The sequence below is a fragment of the Perca flavescens genome, chromosome 17 (assembly GCF_004354835.1).
Source record: "Perca flavescens isolate YP-PL-M2 chromosome 17, PFLA_1.0, whole genome shotgun sequence".
Lineage (NCBI taxonomy): Eukaryota > Metazoa > Chordata > Actinopteri > Perciformes > Percidae > Perca > Perca flavescens.
In genome coordinates, this window is record NC_041347.1 from 12,078,494 (window position 1) to 12,098,743 (window position 20,250).

The 20,250-nt window shown below is 41.0% G+C and overlaps 1 protein-coding gene across 1 annotated transcript in view; it reads right to left on the reverse strand.

Annotated features, from left to right (window-relative positions):
• Positions 1-1,898: 1,898 nt before the first annotated feature.
• Positions 1,899-20,250, reverse strand: part of disc1 (DISC1 scaffold protein) — a 46,061-nt gene continuing 27,709 nt past the window's right edge. Inside the window, exons 11-14 of the mRNA XM_028603109.1 lie at positions 15,331-15,574; positions 12,440-12,484; positions 6,754-6,871; positions 1,899-3,942 (exon numbers count right to left, since the gene is read on the reverse strand). Of these exons, the coding sequence (XP_028458910.1) occupies positions 3,746-3,942; positions 6,754-6,871; positions 12,440-12,484; positions 15,331-15,574 (604 nt within the window). The 3' untranslated portion in view covers positions 1,899-3,745. The remainder of the gene's footprint in view (positions 3,943-6,753; positions 6,872-12,439; positions 12,485-15,330; positions 15,575-20,250) is intronic.

A 20,250-nucleotide genomic window follows, 5' to 3' on the forward strand; every position in this document is an offset into this window, starting at 1 on the left:
GTCTGTGGCGCTGGCTGAAGTGGTGCGAGAGGGAAATCTGCTACACGATCTATGATTCTCCCCTGGTTCAGAGAGTTTGTACATGTACCTGTCAGACAACATAACAACTCAGCAGGGAGTCAAATAAACAAATCCAAATCTCAGACTTAAATCCCTTGATATAGACACTCCTAAAATCATTCATTCAGTCATATTCAGTCATGAAATATAATTCATAAATCCAGATAAACATGTGAATAAGGGGTGGAACATCCCTTGCATTTGCATGTCACATTCAGACGCAAAATTAATTTATCATTTTTTTTTCTTCTGTCTTTTATCGTTTAAACTAAATGACGCATAAAAACTCGGAGGATTGGAAACAAACTGATTTACCTCTTGATTTATTCTTGCCTCACTGGCACATTTTCTATCATTTTATTGATTTATTGATTAACTCAATGTAGAAAAGTTCCATGCTGCATGAACAAAAAACTGCCAAGACACTATCCAATTTATCATTTGGCAAGCCACTCCACCAAACAGCAATTGTCCAATCATAGCTTAGCAACCGTAACTAGGCACAGCACATCTGTCTTTTGATTTCTCCACATGTGAAGTGGTTTGCATGGAGCTGCAGGGATGCTGACTTTTTGCCTGGGACATGTAGCTTTGGCTGATGTGTAATATATCATGCAGGTAGCCATCAAGTGCATATTTAGAACTCATTTTAGAGGGTTCTCATTTTAAGTCAGCTGGAAACATCAATAAATTAGCTGGAGGCTATGTTTTAAATCAACTAAGTTAATGTTAGGTCAATTAGCTAGCTACAACTGATAAAATCAATGGACAGTGATAATTTAAGCCTGCTTTTGTCTGCCTCTATCGGAAATCAAAGACCCATTGTTTCCAAAATAACTTTGAATTTCGAGTGGTAAATCTACCAATGTCGTCAGCAACAGATTAGAATAATATAGAAATACTATATAATTGGGCAATGGGAGATAGGGGCTTTTGTGCTGCTGCCCCACGTCTGTGGAATGCCCTCCCTAACACCTTGAGGGCTCTTTTTAGCAAAGCTTTTGGTCCCTTTTAGATGTTTTTTTCCTTTTCTTATTTTTTATTTTAAACTGCTCATCTTTTTTGTTTCTAACCTGTAGCACTTTGAGATCTTTTGATGAAAAGGGCATTATAAATAAAATGTATTATTATTATTTATTATTATAGCAAGCACATTGCAGAGACCTTACACTGCATGGTGCTTCATTTTACATCAGGAAACCTCTCACCCTGCTATATATGCCTGCTGAAAACAATCTGGGCTTTTCTCTGTGGCCATTTTACGAGCAGAGCTTCCATGTGGGGCACAGTATGGCGCAAGCACAAATTCAATTATAAGGTGGAGGTGTTTGGCAGGAAGGTGTGTGTGCCAGGCTCTGTCTGTACGCTGCCTGAGTCTGATAGCTGTGGAGACTTCTGGCCTGGCAAGTGGTTTGCAACCTGTCAGTAATGTGAGAAAGGCCCATTGTGCTGCTGGAAAACCCCTGAATACTCAGCTGTGTTTACAGCCCAGAGCGTGGGACTGCAGACACGCCTCTGAGGATCCCTCAACAGCCCCCTGCTCCAAAAACACAGGGCAAAATCAGATGGAGACAAAGCAACATCCCATTTCCCCCCGCCATGTCCTCTATGAGGCTGCCTCGCAATTAGCCACACCAACGCTGCTGAGGCGAGATAACAATAGAAGGCCCATGTATCCCCTATAGACCTCACTAGAGGACCTTTATTACCGTATTGATGTCTCCTACATGTCACCACTGCCCTCACTTGCCTGGCAGCATGCCCACACATTTTACATGAGGGAAAATAACCAGAGCAACTTTAACTCAATACAGGAATAAAAACAGCAGGACACAACATTATGCTGAATGGTACATGCTGTAATTAGTGAGATGCTGTAAGGAATAAATATAAAATATGATACAGCAAGTTCAAGCTGCACAGTAAATTAAAAAACGCATTAGTGGGTCAAAGTACAAAAATGTTTCTGGCAAAAAGTCAAGTGACACTCAGTGGAATGAAGAAAAAGATTCTGAGCTTACATAAAGTAAAATAACACAACACAATCAGTGGCAGATGCAATTATTTTAGAAAAACAAAATATTTCTATTAATGTGTGTGATATTTAATTTTTTTAGTATTTCCTACATGCATAAGACACGATTGGACTTTTGTGACAGATGTATTTTAAAACATACAGAGCATCTCTCCAAGCCTTCAGTGCTTTAACACAGGGAGGAAAAACATCTAAATATTGCACACAAAGAGAACCAAGTGTTCAAGTTAGCTCACATTCTGTAGCACCACAAAAGAGTTATTTCATGGACAATAGATTTCAAGTCCAATCGTACGGAAAACACACAAAAGTGCCTAGCTGACCTAAAAATAAAGCATACATTTTAGTTTATGTGCAAGACTGTTACCAGTAAAAGATGTTTAGATTGTCCACTTGGTCCCCGGCCATAATTCAGTCGAGTGGTGGTGGTGAGCAATTTGTGATTTTTAGGCTTCGGTTTGGTTTCATGCTTGCTATTTAAAAAAAAGAAATGTATATAATTTACTGTTTTTGTCATTGAATTTTAAAGCGCTACTATGTAACTCTTGAAAGAAGAAATAACACATTCTGCACCACACCCTTGGTCAATTAAATTCACCCAGGCTTTTTGTGATACAGCTTTACTGTAACTTCCAGTGGCTAATGTCAGCTAATATTAGCAAACTTACTCATTAAGTTCACTTGCTGTATGACTCTTACTCTTACTGTTACAGTAGTCTATATCCACGACGTTCCACTTCCGGGATTGCTCCGGTGCCGACGGAAATTCCGCCGGATTTCACATCTTAAACTCTGGTGGATTTCTGAGGACTGTGGTTAACTGCTCCTCAGATCTCTGCAGGGTAAATCCAGACCGCTAACTAGACTTCTCTGTCCAATCTTTTCTTTTCTGTTGAACGACTAAAACAACTTTTGAACGTGCACACGTTCCACCAAAACAAGTTCCTTCCAAATGCTATTTTGCAGAGGCGCCGTTGCTCCCTATGGTGCTTAGCGCCGCCCAAGACGATTGTGATTGGTTTAAAGAAATGCCAATAAACCAGAGCACGTTTGTCCCATTCCGGAATGTAGCCTCGCCAGACCCTCCTTCTTACTTCTAACTTCACAAGTTGCTGCAAAAGTTACACAATCTCGCTTTAGGGCTGATCATTTAGGCTATAACTTCTGAGACTCAACAAATCAGAATAACTGAAAAGTCTCAACAAACCGAATAATCACCTAAAATCTGTGTTTTACAGTAAAAATAAAAATAAAAAATCACATAATTGCTCAGCACCAGTAAGACGTGACATAAAAAACTGTTTCCAAAAACATTGAAAAAATAAGAACTATAACGGCATGGTGGCCAAAGGCACTCTTTACCTTGTTAAACTTAGGCTGGCAAGATTTGAGGAATTTGCATTAAAGTGTCTTATATTTTACATTTAAAATCCTTCATATGTTTCAATTTGTAGATGGATACAATGTTATACAGACTTTCCAAGGCTCTATACTGGAAACGTTCAGCAGTACCACAGAGGCTGGTTGTGTAGCCCTTTGAGAGAGGCTTTACAGTAAATGGATATGGGGTCACTCCTATTGCAAAGCTGAGTTCAGGCTCTCAGAGAGCCGGTCTCTTTGAGTGGTCATAAAACACTACAAACATCCATGTCAAATGCCCCAGCTGTCACTGAAGTACTGATCGTCCTCTTCTTCTTCCTCTTCTTCTTCATCGTCAGTCCCGTTTTTCACAAGGTCGTCACCTTGTAACTCGTTCACTTCCTCTTCCTCCTCTTCTTCCTCTTTGAGCTGTGCGAGCATGGTTTGTAAAGTGGCTTTTAATTCCTGAACCTCCTTTTCCAATGACTGTGCAGCATGAGTTAAGGAAGAATCCAGAGGTCACACATTAACATGTAAATAAAAAGAATGCCAGCATACTAATTTCAGGGCAAATGTGACACTTGTGGCCCTCAATGGTTAATGGTAATATCAGAGGACAGCCATAACCTGATGAAGTAATCAATCTCCAATTTGGCCACCAAATGGATTACTGGGACAGATCATCAAGTCATACCCAATTTAACCCCATCCAATTCACTATTCATGAGCTCATCTTGTCTGTGGAGCTGGGTGGCAGTGTGGGGGCCCAAGCAAACAGACTGCCCAGCTAAATTATTTATAAACTATCAATGAAACGGGATAGAAGCTGACATCAGTGTGAGGATTGTTTAACCTGCTTAGAAACTCAAATTAATCGTGTGTGTCCATCTTAAGTGGCAAATCAAAGGGATTGCTTTGATGGCAGATGGGGCCTGATGGCTCGTTTTACTGTCTGAATGGAGACAGATTGTCATCATTTATAATTAACCAGCAGTTAAAGATCTTTTCATGAATACTGCAGACAGTTCACAACACATTTAAGGCAACATGGTCCAAATAGGTTGATGACGTTCAGAATCATGTTGAAGACCTTTAAAACCAACCACAGAAATTGACATAAGTTTGTCTATCCCATCGTTTGTTCTTTTTTTGCAATTCCAGTCTCTGTGGTTGTCCATCCACCTCCACGTAGAAGGTGCAGACCTCTCCGGTCACCTCTGTCAGCTCCCCAAAACGTATGCGGAGTTGTCTATTTTACAAATATTAGTTGAGCTTTATGTGGTTGACTTTGGAAGGTGATGACATGTGGCTATGAGTCGCTCATCAGGATCGGGAAATCAACTTGCCAACTCTGCGAACCTCCTGCCAACTCTAAAGCCTAGGCTAGCTAGCCAGCTAGCTCAAGTTTTTGAATGTAAACATCGGAGTAAATACTGAGGAAAAGGTGGAGAAGATGAGATTGAGCTAGCAAGACCATCTCTGCAGCCATCTCATGACTACGAGTCGCTAATCAGGATAGGGAAATCAACTCACCAGTCTCCTTCTGTCTCTGCTTGCCTGGCTTGTCGAGGTTTTTTAAATGTAAACATCAGAGTAAACGCAACAAAAGGTGAAGATGGCTACGTCCTATGGCTATGATCCCGACTACGTGGACAAGCAAGACCATCTCTGAGTCCATCTCTACATCAGAGGGGCACCGAGGCAAGTGTGGAGGAATTGGAACGCTGACTGCGACTTCTCTGCTGTGTGTCCTCCTGGCCAGTGTGCAGGCGTTGGACGGTAAGCTGGGTGGCCTCAATGCCTGCCCTTAAGGGGAGTGTCGGGAGATGTGCTGTGCTTGAGACATGGCTGGATCCTGGAGTGCCGGTGCATTCAACTGGGTGACTATTTTTCTGTGTGCCGTTCTGATGGCCACATTCTGCTTTATGATGAATCATGCACGTTAAAGGAGCTCACGGGATAGCATTTCACTGGAATTGTAGTTCGTACGAATTCATGTGACGAATACATTGATTCATTCATTCATTGAATTGAGAGAAGGGACTCAATTAAGACCACTAGAGACTGGAGGTTTGATCTTCCTGTCACTATAGCAACAGTAGCATCATCCCAAGTTCAGTTTCTGTTCCATGTCTGCAACCCAACATCAATATTGAGCTGTATCTTTAGTGTCCTCTAGTGTCCCTGGCTCTTTTGCACGAGTGCCTTGACTTCAAAAGGCTGAAATGAATGGCATGTAAGGACGCAGCAACAGCGAGGTGGAGAGAAGCAGGCCAATCTGTCTATCTCCGACTGCCATGCTGCACTGATATCATGCAAACAGTGGAGGAGCCAGTACTAACCCCTGACAGCACAGCGGGGGACTTGAATCTCTAATCAGATGTGAAAAAGTCAGGCCACACTTCAACAGAGCGTGAAGGACGTACTGCATAACATAGCTTTTAGAGATCCTAAAATGAAATTAATATATTTTATCAGATTAGCAAAGTATTTCTGGCAGCCCATGTTCAAAGAAGAGAAATGAAGCATGACACAAAATAAAAAAAACAGCAGGTTAGATGGCAAATTTTCTTCATCCCCATGTTGAATCATCGCCTTTTCTGTCTGTCTTAATGAGCCCACAGTGTAGAGGGGAAAAGTGGAGCGAGAAAAACACACTAATCTATTTCCAATCAGCTTTCTAATTAGCACGGAAAATGATGTATTGTGACCTGTAATCAGCTTCAACAGTTTCATTTGAGTCATTATCATGGATATTGTAATTTCCTCCAAGCCAAATCCAACAAGTGGAAGTGAGCAGATGGAGGAGGGGAGGGAAAGGGAGGGTCAGCAGGAGAATGGACATTAAGATATGACGGGAGCAGAGTCATTACAGTGACATTCCTCTATCTGCTGACACGCTGCCCCCGTCAGCCGACTTTAATCTCAGCCCGTGGTGACTGGCAGCCCACATCAAGCACCCTCTAATAACCTCGCTTGGACTTTTACCATTTCATTTTCCAGTTGGTACGTCAGGCCTGTCAAGAAAGATCCTCTGATCGCAGTTTATCTTCAATTCTCTCCCTGAATGGACCCATAATGTCAGATGAGACAGGTTGATTTTTCCTCGAAAGGAAAAGTCACAGAACATCAGTCAGCCTAAAGGTAGTTTGGATGTGTACTTTCTTTTGGAGTTGGAAGGCCTAGAGTAAACTAGGTCCTTAAGATGGATGTACAGAGACACAACACCCACACAGATAGTATGCAGTTTATGTCAGTTTACATGATGTATGTATAATTAGAGAGCAGTGAAAGGATATGGGTGAGGGACTGATCCCGGTTCAGTATGGCCGTCTGCAATTCATCTTCCAAGGTCATCAGTCTGTCACTGATCAGCTCGCAGCGCTCTGTCAGGTCTGCAGCCTCGCTGCACCCGTCCTGGCAAGGAAAAGGAATTAAATGACGGGTAAGGAAAAGGAAAGGAAAGATCAACAATTGACAGCACAGATTTTTGCTGCCTTTCACTCAGTTCACCTTCTCTTTTCTTTATATCCTTTGTGTGGCAGTAGTACTATTCCCACTCAAAGCATTTAACATTGGCAATTAGCTGCAATGGTTCAAATATATGGGTTTGATATTGAAAAGGAATGAACACAAAAATCTATCTAACAATAACAAGATTAACAATTTGTTATGACCCGGCTCTTAGGCCACAACAAATAGGAGACACACCATGATAAAGTTTTACAAAAATACATTTATTAAACCAAATCAAACCAAATTAAATAATTAATAAGGTGTGGTTGTCAGTATAGTCACTGGTGTAAGTGTGTGTGTGTGTGTGTGTGTGTGTGTGTGTGTGTGTGTGTGTGTGTGTGTGTGTGTGTGTGTGTGTGTGTGTGTGTGTGTGTGTGTGTGTGTGTGTGTGTGTGTGTGTGTGTGTGTGTGTGTGTGTGTGTGTAAAGTGCAGACAAAGCATAAAGATAAACTAGAGCTATATAACCAAACCAACGGATAAAAAGGGAGAGGTGGAACAGCAGCAACCGACAAATAATTGCCAAGCAACATACCAGGAAAAGCATACACACCAGGGGGCGTGGGGGGGTGGCAGAGGGGTGGTGTGCACAACATTCGGCGGTGTATGTGCACATCACCTGAGGATACTGCAAGCCAGGCTGAGTGTGTATTGGTGGATGGTGAGGATGTTAGGGTGGTGGAGGAGCAGAGTGCAGTAGAGCATTCAGAGAGCAGAGATGGCCATAATTAGAACAGGCCTCTTTGCAGACATTGTGTCCTAGTTTCTTCACACTTATCAAGCATAGAGAACACACACACAGACGCACGCAAGAGTACACAGACGCACCTTAAGCAAACAGACACATGCACGCGCGTAGACCAGGTGTTCTCGTCAAATAACACATAGAAAGTCTAATCTGACTCATCGCTGCAGGTAGAAAATATCAACTCCCTGCAGCTCAGACGTGTCAAAACAATCACTGGAAAGCTGCGTCTCTGGTCTCTGTCCTGGAATTTTACAACAACAACTGGCCTGAGGCACGATGATATGTAAGCTACAAGTCCTCGCTGATGCAATTAGGGACTTTGACGAAGACTTAAAGGCAGAGCAGCCCACAGGACAAAGGATTTAAAGAAAACATCATGTTTTTTGTGTTGAGGCACTTATTGAGGCACTTATATGAACAAACAACCATTGACGGAGGTCTGTCCCCAGACGTCACCTTATGTGATGCTGGCATCCCTGTCCTCCTATACCAACACAGTCAACTTATAGATTGACTGAGCTGTCTGTTTGTCAAGGTTAGGAGCTTCTTTAGTAGATAAGAGCCCTGTGTTTGTGCAGCTGATTGATTCTACACTTTAAAGCCTCCAGTCAGCATTCGTAAAGTCAATACAACCACAGGATAGAAGACAAAAGCTCACGGTCTAGAATGACACTGTTGAAAACATCCCTTTATACACAAACCTTTTAAACAACTATTCAAAAGATGTCATTCTTGCACCTGGTGGCGATCAAAACAATACAAATGACTTTCTCTGCTTTTGACAAACAAGAAAACATGGGAAATAAGATTTCAATTTGTAATCAATAATAATAGGATCTCAGGCATACTTGTATTGGCGTGTTGATTCCTGATGCACATTAGGGATAATGTTATTAGACCACAACAAAGCAGACTGCATAAGTATGAAGAGATTATTTAGAAATTCAATGTTCAGTGCATGTATGCACTGGTATGATTATTTAAGCAATAATTAGTGAGAGACAGCAGGTGATTGTGCATGTTCCCACGGGTGCCGTTAGGCCCGACACTTGCCGTGCTGGCAGTACAAAGCAATAATATTGCACTGGTATTACACTCAAGGTCATATTTGCATGTACGAACAATAAAGTAGCTGAATTCATTTTAAACTCAAAAGCTAATTAACTAGCGTATGATTAACTAGCGTCTTTGTTATCACCGATGCTTTGTCGTAGTAGAAATACTTTTCAAGAACGTCGACAAGGTATTTTACAAATATGTGCAGTGACAGTATGAGGTGTTACTGTCTGTAGCAGTGTCCCAATTCTGTACCACACACTGATTCAACTTTTGACGATGTAGTGTTTTCACACTGGAAAACAAACTGACAGTTATGTATAATTAAAAGAAGTATGCAGATTAAAAAACACTTTTTCTTTTGTTTTCTTAAAGGTCCAGTGTGTAACGTGTTTAGTTGTTCATTATCAAAATCTGTGTTGCCAGTTCACAAACTTGTCCTTTTTTCCTGAATATTTACCACCACCACCAATTCCAAGTATTCCTTTTGGCTTGAAATTTTACATTTGAATTTACATGAACTAGGGTAGATGCTCCATATTCATGCGCCATCTTGAAATACGTTAGCCAGTAAGGGACATACAGGACATACTGCTCCGCCTTTCGCGTTTTCGCTGTCACATGATAAACTCACAAGTGCTGCTAATGCTGCTAATGAGTATCGTAGCTTCCCGGCCCCGGCAAGTTTGAAGAAGGAAACATGGAGGACCACATGTATTCAAAATCCAAATTTCACAGGAGTCTCCTCCTTTGCCCAGAAAAAAGAAATGGGATATTGAAAAGAGCAAGAGACCGGCTTTCTGAAGCGTGAAGGCTACTGAGCTGTAATACGTATGAACCTCAACGCTAGATGGGAGAAATTTCTACACATTGGACCTTTAAGGTCTCCCTACATACTTATTGTATACAGTATCAACTCTTTTAGTCTTTATTCATTTTAATAAATGTTATTAAGTAATTTATACTTTGTATTGATCCTCAGTGGGGAAATTACAATTATAGTATAATGTTTGAGTAGATAGAATACAAGAAATCAACATACTTAACTGTTATATACTAACAGGAAATGATACAATACTGGCGCCTTTAGACATCAATCAAAGTGGGACTTGAGAATGTCACTGACAAATTTCACAAAGAGAAAGCAAAATGTTTGTTTTTACAAAAACTGAATATGTTCAATACTTTTTTTAATTTCTGTCTCACTACCATTTACAATTTACTTTAATGTGTAATGTTGCATTCATTGTGGGACAATAGTGTCCATCAACAGTGCACTCAAAAATCAACAATTCTTTAGTCTGCACACTGCCAGTTTTGAGTATACAAAATGTTATCACTTAGTGTGAAGTGGAATTGGGATACAACTTCAATTTAAGAGTGTGCTGTTGGTGTACACTTCTGTCCCACAATGCATACTTATTCACAATTGTTCATATTTTTTGGAAAAATATCAAACTTTTGCTTTGTTTTGTTTGGTAGTAACATTCTAAAGTTGCAGTTTAAGTGACATGACATGTAATAATGCATCACATTTTATATGTACTGTACCTAATCACCTGCTATTTATGCTTACCGCAAAAACAATATCCTATACAGTGCATGAAGATAGCCTATAATTAGCCAATAATTAGTATGCAGTAACATTTCAATTTAATAATGTCTGTATATTTGTTTGGTACTGTGGGTCAGTGTGAAGAGTGGGATGTAAGGACCTTGAGAGGATAAAAGAACAATTAGTAGAGATTATAACAAAATAGAGTACACACGCACACACACCAATCAGTCTCCGTTGTGGCAGCAGGGCAGCGGCTTGGCAGCGGCTAAGTGGAAATCATTTACTTAAAGTCATTATGGAAAGGAGAAAGAGGTCAGACACTCTGTGAGGCCGAGAATCCAGCTCCTCCACAGGGCTATATCAAGACAACGATACCAATACCATTCAGCAGCCATCATATCATTTGGCTCAGTGATGCATCATACTTTATTGTGATTGAGGCACTTTATGTCCACTAGGTTTTCAATAATTCAATGTCCTATACACCTTGTGCATGAGGAGAAACTGACCGTTCCAACCTTAGTTACAGTTGCTAAGCCTGGCAAGCTTTCTATTCTCGCACAGCACATGAGCATTTTATAATAACGTTGGTAGATTTGCCATCATTTTTTCTTTTTCTTTTTAAAACAATGGGTCCTTCTTTTCAGACAGAGGTAGACAAGAGCAGCCTTCTCATTTCTAACCGAAATCATAGATTGTGGTGGCTGAAATGACTGTCGCAAGCTAATTATATGAGCTGTACTATAGCTAACTAGCTGATTAAGCTAATGTAAGCTCCGTGACTTGGGTTAAAATGCCTTCTCTGGCTGACTTTTCAATGTTTTAGCTTACTTTTTTTTAAAACAAAAATCTTAGATATTTGATACGCATGATATTATATATTATATACGCTAAAGATGCACGTCTTTGGTTGATTTAGGTGCATGACACAGAAATAAAAAGCATCTTACTGTAGTAGTAGTAGTGGCTAGTTAGTCCTAGAAGTAAATGTATGATAAGGAAAAATGCTCAAATCAGATCAGACCTGTATTTCATTTGAGATGCAAAGATAAATCGATTAGTTTTGAGTTCGGTTTCAGTAATTTTTTATGAAATAAAAATTCTGGGATTCCAGCTTCTTTATTACAGTAAATGGAATATCTTTGAGTTAAGGACAAAAACAAGACATTTCAGGATGTCGTCTTGGGCTGTGCAAAACACTGATCGACACTTTCCACCATTTTCTGACATTTTATGGGCCAAACAACTAAAAATCAACAGATTAATCGACTATGAAAATAATTGTTAGTTGCAGCCCTATATTTCACTGTAACATAACCCTGTTTAGCTTACAGAGAAAGACAGAGGTTAGATTTATGCTTTATTGTTTGTGTTTTTCAAACAGTGGGCATTCATTATTGGCACTAACAGATGAGTAAGCTTTTAGATGAGTTTCCCAGGGTTTTCTAAAATTTAAGTGTTGGGTAACTACTGTAGGTAGTAAGCTAGTTAGCCAGACATGCTGATGTGCACAGCTTACATTAGAAGAGATAAACACAGTTTAATCCATGTATCACAATTTTGCTCTTTTATTTTTTTTGTTTTGGAGGGACACCACCTTCCAAATTCTATACAGAGTATTGCTCTCACTACGGCCTCATGCACATTGCTTCAAAACGTGGAGACAGTTTGACAACCTGCTGTGCCGGACATGACTCATCCTCTGAGATGTTGAAATAATTATTTTTAAGTTTTGACAAGTTTAAGGGCCTAAATCACAATGTGGTTTGAAATCCTGTATTGGAAACATCCTTAAAATTAAACTGTGAATGAATATAAATGTATGAATTTAAAGCAGGGAGGTGCTGAAAGGAGAATACATGCTCAGCAAAACCCTCCCCTATATAAATAAAGGTCTTTGTGCAAACTCAAGCAGTCTACGACACCAACCGACGCCTCTCATGTAGATCAGTATCGATCCGACAGTCGGAAAGGCGGCTGAGGTCATGTTTAGGTTAAGGTCAACTAATGGATTCTTCTCTGTTCCAGTAAGCCCAGCGTCAATGCAACTGACACTTTAATTACACTGATAACATTCCAGTATACAGCGACAGTGTTAGCATTACCAACCTCGGGGTGATTATCCTCCATGCAGAACAAAAACTCCTCCAATTTCTGTAACAAAGGGGAAACATTTGTTGAGGCCACACAGTCATAAACCGGCTCATGAATTATTGAAAATGCAATTATGTTGGCTGTGTACTGTATGTGTGCAGCATCATCATAATTAGAAGAGGTTGTAATTATTCATCACCAAAACTGACAAGGAGAAAATAGATTAACTGGCTCCTCATCTGTACTGCAGGTTTCCTTTGTTAGTATGTAATTGTACATTCTCTCTCTTAAGGAAGGAGGCAATTACTGTACCTATTGGAGGCCAACACATTGTTTGTGGCTTTAGGGTAAGTACATAAGAAGGCAGAGTGACAACAAATAATAATCAGCCAAGTTTCAATTATTATTTTTTAATCACAAATTGTGTAACACGTGCCCTCATCGCTTTGCTCTCCAGTGAACATAACTCTTCATACAGTATCTGAGATCATATTGTTTAAACGCTACCATTTTGAAGCAGTCACACAAACTGGATTGTTTTTGCTCTCTCCAATTACATCCATCTCACAGCAACATATAATCTGTCATAGGGCTGGGCGATAAATTGATTTTATCGATGTAACTCGAATGTGTAGTTAAATGATTTGTTAAAATTAAAATCGGTTTTCTCCTTAACATCCGCCGACGCTTCCCCCCAACCCGTGCATTTGCCATAGAGATACACAAACAACATGGCAGCGACAGGGACTAAAATTTGTTCTTTTCTTAACTAGTCGTTTCATCACTTACTTTACCTTAATCTCTGCCAAAATGACCGGCAGCTCGCGGTGCTCTGTCCCCGGCTGACAGTCACCTATTCTCGGATAACTGAACCACCAGCTACAGCTGACCTGAAGGAGCACCATGCGGCACACAAGAGCCGGTGTTGAGGAACTCTTAAATTGGATTTTTTGTGAAATATCTGGGATTTTTTTCTTTTGGGCAATATTGCCCAGCCCTAATCTGTCACATGCAGTTTTCTAGGTACAGACTGCAAAGGTTTTCCGGCATCCAACAAGTAAAATCTCTTCTGTTGTCTCTTGCCTTGAGATGAAAACCTTTTTGATGTGTGGATCTTTGAATATTCAAAAAAGTAGAGACTTTACTTAACATATGCTGGAAGATACTAAATGGCTGAAATATAATAATTATAGTATTTTTTCTGTAGTTTTTGCTTCCCCAAAGATAAAAAGCCAGAGCTGCAGGACAAAAACTTCCCACTTAATTTGCTGCTATCCATCTCTTCTTTTCTATAAAAGATAACAAGGTGCATGTTCAATAAAAAAATTAAATAAAAGGTGAGCTGGGGCATCAATGTGTTGTCATTCATGTAAAATGTTTCAAAGAGCATTTACAGTACAACTGTGCTTTTTCTTCGCGGTCTGGGATTGTAGAATTACATTCTTTTTATTGTTTTGCGCAAATAAATTCAAAGCAAAATTGTGACTCATTTCCAAAGAAAAATTCTAAATTGAGCAGCACTGATGTTCGAAAATATTCAAGGATTTACACTAAAACTTAAAATAGTAAAATAAAAAAGGTATACTTGCAGTCACATGATAGACATTTTGCCCCATTGAGCTCCAGTGTTTCTAGCTTAGAGGACACAGAAAAAGAGTGCACAGGAGTGGAGACAAAAGAGAGAAATGGTTGGCTGTCTCACCTTTTAGTTCTTGGAGAAATGTTAGGAGGGGCCGGGCTTTAGGAGGAGAAAGAAAAGCAGAGAGAAACAAAGGGAAAGCAGAAAATGGATCCATGCAGTTTGTAAAATGTGGACAGGCAGGGAAAGACGACGTCAATGCCAAGTTTATATTTATGGCTGCACAGAGCAAGGCTGAGAGAGAAGGTTAAGAGCTTGCAAAGGTAGGTGAATTAAATATGATAATGAAAATCCACAGCTTCCAGTTTTAATACATGTAAGTGGACATTCTGCCAACAGCACCGGGAAAGATCATCGACAAATATTTGCTTATGGCCACAGTCACGGTAAATCCATACTGAAATGAGTACACTTAATATTCAAAGTATCAACTACTGTTGGGGAGGAAAAAAAGGAAACGTGATATAAATCACAGTCTGTAAGCCAAACAAAAAAAATATAGTCTCAGAAAGTGTGCTATTTTTTATTAACGCTTGCTCTGTTGGCTTTGTTCCTATCTCAGACGAGTTTGTCAGACTACGTGGGCGGAGGAAAGTGTGAGGAGGGAATGAGTTGGACTCTGCCCTGAGGCAGTGGGCCTCAACTCACTGTGAGATAGACCGGTGCAGAGCACACACACACACACACACACACACAAGCACACACGCACACAGACTCATACACACATGCATTCCCAATACACAAATGTAATCATGCAGAAAGAGACTGTTAAATTTGCCCACTGTAGAATGAAACTCTTTTAAGGAAGCCAAACTTTTGCCTCCATAACGCCCACATATTCCTTGTTTGGAAATTCCTCCAAGCCAAGGTTCTAATAGACTGCTGCTCATCTCGTTGTAGCCGACAGACTTTTATATTTTGCCGACACCTAAATGTACAAACTTAAAATGTCCTCTTCAGTCGAGTGGTAAGACTGACCGAGCACGCACACTTTATGTGAGTCCACTTTTCACAACACAGTAAAAAAAGAAAAGAATAGAAAAAGCAAGTGAATCTGAAAATAGGCTGTTCTCATTTGACCTTTTAGTGGCAAAGATGTGATATGTGTAGAAAATATGTAAGACTTCAGCAATGGACAGCCTCAAAAGGGCATCTTTTGTATTCAAGATACTCTAAATGTCTGCCTGCACACATCAATCTGTCGCGCACTCTGGTATTAAAGCATAGGCATTAATGTGAATAATGACATAAGACATTGTTGCGTTACCTTTGTGAACTCAGAGTTCTGTAAGTTGGCCTCGGGACACCAGCGCCCTCCTAATGCAGTCAGCATGGCGCAGTCTTCTTCTTCTTTGGTGCACGGCTGGGTTGGAGGATGAACTGCTGCAGTGGAGAGGTCTTCGATGTCTCCTCCACTGCAGCTGGGAGTCCGCAACTGGAGGCCTCGCAAGAACAGGTGACACGCTTCCAGGTCAGCTTCCCAGATCCGCTCCAAGCCTGGGCAGCCACAGCTATAGAGAGGAGCAGACCACTATGTTACACCATAGCATGCAATACAACATACAATGTGATACTCTAAAAAAAATCACATTTATAAGGCCATAAGACGTACAACATAACATATAGTATGTTATGAAAGAATGTAGACATCACAATGACACTAATATCAGTACAACAGCACATACAAAATAATTGAAAAAAACGACTGTGAACTGCTGCGTGACAACTGAGCACAGTAGTTATAAAGGCACCGTTAAGGACATCTTTAATAACATCTCTATAATAAAGCACTGACAAAAGAGTGAGAGAGAATTCAAAAATCGCAATTCCATTGACAAAATGTAATGACAGTGAATGTCCTCCTTGAAGGCGTCCCTTTTCTTAAAGAGACCGAAGAAAGAGCCTGGATATGGGCTCACTGAGCAGGAGTTCAGGGGAGAGGACAAGAAAGATTGCTTTTTGTTTATCTACTCAGGGAGTTACAATCAGTCATCCCTCTTTTACTCCCTCGCCCCTGAACCTTGTGACATCTCAGAGTGTAAAAACAGAAGGGAACAGTTAAAGCAGCTACATCTGATTGGATGTATTGTTCAGAAAATGAGCAACATGGTCATTCCATTATTTAGGTTAAGCTGGTCACTGTGTCAAAGCAAACATTTACAGTAACACTAGGCACTTTGTGATATCTGAAAGTCCACCATGGTGAAAGTAGGGCATCAGAGTGTTGATGTTGAATTACAAGCATGTCTTTTTAGCTTTCCAAAAAAACAGTTTTCCATTTCCTTTAAATAAAATACTCCTCCGCTGGCTCACATTTGAGACCTCTGACCTTTAAAATATTCATATTTATTCCCCTTCTTCTTTCAATGACCTTTTAGATTACAAATCATCCCAAAATAGTTGTCGTCCCAGGTGACATTTTAGGAACCAAATCTATTGATGTGGTAAGAAATTCTACCTCTTAATATGGCCTAAGAGACAGACACAAAAATGCTAAAGTTCCACACTAAAGAGCATAAAGCTTTCTCTGTCTTAACAACCTTGTTTCCAGAAATTCATCTTGTGTAGAAAACAAACTGAAGCTGACAGGATACAGGGACAAAGATGTGGGTTTTATACAACCATTAAGAGATGCATCAAACATCTTAAAGGAAGACATGTCCTCAGGAATGTCTCTGTATGTGCCGATTTTTCAACCCAGGGGAAGATTCTCTGTCACAAACACTAATTCTCACATTGACTGACTCGGAGTGATGAAAACACACAATTTCATACTCTAAGCACAAATATACTTACATATAAACCCCTATAATAAATTCCGTATTTTCACCTAAAGAGTGCCACCTTGCTGCTCAATTAGATTGAGAAATTGCTCATTCTCCATCACACATAAACAAACTCCAAGGCAAAATGCACCCCAGACAATATTGTTTAATCTCTCTCTCTGTTCCTTCCACTCTCTCTCTGTGATGAGGCCCCCTGAAAATTGAATGCCACTTGTTTTCCAGCCCATCTCCTGCCTGAAAAGGCTGCCAACCTTTGTACCCTGCCAATGCACGCCTCTCAGCCGTTCTCTAACCTTCATTTGGCACGCAGACAATAGAAAAATTGCTCGGCCCAGCCCCCCCTGCCCTCGCCAATTTGCTACTCAACGCCGCCGCTTCTGAATTCAGCTATAGTGGGGACGCACCCAGTGAGCCGTGCCATTGTTATGTGTCTCTTCTGAAGTGGAGACACACACACACACACACACACATACAAATATGGGTGGGCACACGTGTTAACTTTCACACATACCCATAAATCATTCTCTGTGGGGATTAAATGTTGTACAATCATGAATTCCCCCAAAAATGTCAAAGCCGGCCTCATCTATCCCGAAAGTTAAGAATTGTCACTCCAGGTCTAGTTCTTTTTTGTATAGGCTTCACCCTCTAACTGCTAATTTCCACCGGTTGCAGAACGTCTGCGGATCCGCTCCGGAACGGCGGCGGAGTCATTAGGTTTCCATTAAAGTCAATGTGTGTATTTCCACTGACTGCAGAACGGCTGCAGAACGGCTGCGTTCCGACCGCGGCACAGTTCCGGCGGTCCGCTGCCCTCCGGAGCAGATACGCAGAGCTTCTTTTTTTGCCAGACGCCGGAGAGCTCCGCAGCAATTTAGCACACGGTAGATAGTGCGGGACAGGAAGTCGAGCACATAAAACAAAATAAATCATCCGGTTAATTGTAAAAATAAAATACACCGTGCTCACGGCGGATCATATTTCCCTGCACTACACCTTGAAAACACAGCACAGAGTTGTTTCCCCTCTACACCTCTGGATGGAAACTAACTGTTGTTGGTTTTGTGTTTCTATTCTACGTGAATTCGCGAGATCTCATGGGTCCTAGTGACTACAGCTGGCAGTCATGGCCGCGGCCGTGCCGCAACAAATCCGGACCTGGTGGGTATTTACGCAGCCTACTAATCTGTGTTGATGGGATTAGAGGTTCTTGTTTGGTATCCAGCCCTATGGGACTATCCAGAAGCTCACGTCTGATCTCGGTAGAAAGCTATCACATGTGAAGCGTCTTCCGTGCCATAATCCTGGACAGCGTGGGCTTCCGCCAACTGAAAAAAAAGAGGCTTTAAGAAGCAGGATGGAGGTCAGGCTTTGCTCTAGCGACGGGACTGCAGGAAACACCTTTTGTGTACCCTTGCGAACGGCACGTAGCAGGATACCAGCAGCCTTCGGTTTCCCGGGGTCGGAGAAAGCCTCCTCCATGAAGGGCTGAAGCTCTGTGAAGCGAGGCCACAGCGGAGAACATCTGGCGAACACCGCCGGTCTTGTTTGCCATCTTCATACTGCTTGTAACACTCAAGAAAAAAAAAAGCTTTTATATACAGTAACTGAGGACGTAAGAGAGGCCTGTGCAGGGCACAATGGCACAAAAGAAATCTTCACAACTGTACATGCACGAGGGATAAACCCATTAGCAATAGCTCTTAGAGGGCGCAGCCTCTGCTAAATGGAACAAAAGCTTCTCTTCAACGACAACCTCAATTTACTACAAATAACCAGCATTGGCATTAGGGTTCTGAATACTGAAAATGCAGACGACATGTCAGCTCCTAAGCATCCCTGTGATGGTTGTCTCCTGGTGCTTGTCGGTATGAACTCCTCGCCCGTGGGTTAATTGGTGGCAGCCGCTTGGCCTGCCATCTGACAGTGGCAGGGTGTGGGTGTTCTGCTCCTCTGATGGCCCAGTAATAAGAAAGAGAGACAGGCAGGCACACTCCTTCTACAGTCTCGAAGCCCCCCCTGTGGGACTGCTGACTGACAGGACTGCTCTTTCTCCTCAAGGCATTACATACACACAGATGGAGGAAGGACTATTAATATAACAGTTAAAGGAAAGTAGCAGCGGTCCAGTCCTGCTGGTACCGGTAGGTTCAGTTAGACCTACCCAGAGAGAAAAGGCCCAGCTGCATCTTCAAGTCTCACACATGAATACCAATGACTGACAGACTGTGAAAAACAGCTCCTATCTTCAGTCACAGCTGGAGTTTTTAGCTATCAAAAGAGCAGCCATCTCCCCAACGAAATTACTATCCAGAATAAAATAAAATAAATGTGACTTTCACCTGTAGTGGCATGGCAGTGCTTGTGATATTTAGGACCCCCAAACACCATAAACACAATGAGAATTCATACATTAAAAAGCAAAAAGGAGATGGAAATGTTGTCAGATTAATCATGAAGCAGCATTTCAAATAACACCAGGAGAGGTGCTAATAATACAAAGGGGGTGACTACTGGATGAGCTGTGATGTTGAACTAAACACTTTGTAAGGTGGGTGTCTTGATGTCTGGGGAGGTTTTTACAGCAGACAACTGAGCAACCAAGGTCCCTTTGTTACAAACACTTTGAATTTATCTTATCTAGATTCACGATTATGTACATTAAAAGTGATAATAGAGTTTTTTGTCACTCCCTGCCTAGAGGCTCTCAGCAAGTCCTCTGTTTTAACTAGGGGACATGTCTTGTCTGAGTATTTCAATGACTTCTACAGCAATTGCATTGTATCCTTTAAATATGATAAATGACATCCAACTCTCAACAGAAGAATGCATAATTATAAGAAATATTAATTTCCTAATGAAACATGTACGTAATGTATTAAACAACTGTGCGCTGCTGCTAATCTGAATAAAATGGGTTTTTTTTTGTCTGGTGACACATTTACAGCATCTGCGCTGCCCCAACATCCTGTTCTAGTCTTTTAGCAAGGAAGAGATAATTAGTTTTTTCAACACCATCCGTCTCCACGGAGACCAGACATCTCACCAGTACTAATCTGCCTTTCTCCACCCCTCCCCCCTCCTCTCCTTGCCTCCCATCACCACCGCACTCCATCAACAGTAATGTACATTAGAGCTGACTGATCAAATTTACGGTGGATGATGGGTGCATGTATCTGAGTGTGTGTGTGTGTGTGTGTGTGTGTGTGTGTATATATATATATATATATGTGTGTGTGTGTGTGTGTGTGTGTGTGTATATATATATATATATATATATATATATATATATATATATATATATATATATATGCACATGTGGGGACAATTGCCCGATCAATCAAGCCAAATATGTGTCACCGTGCCGAACTGGAGAAAGCTACAGTACTGGTCCATGCCTG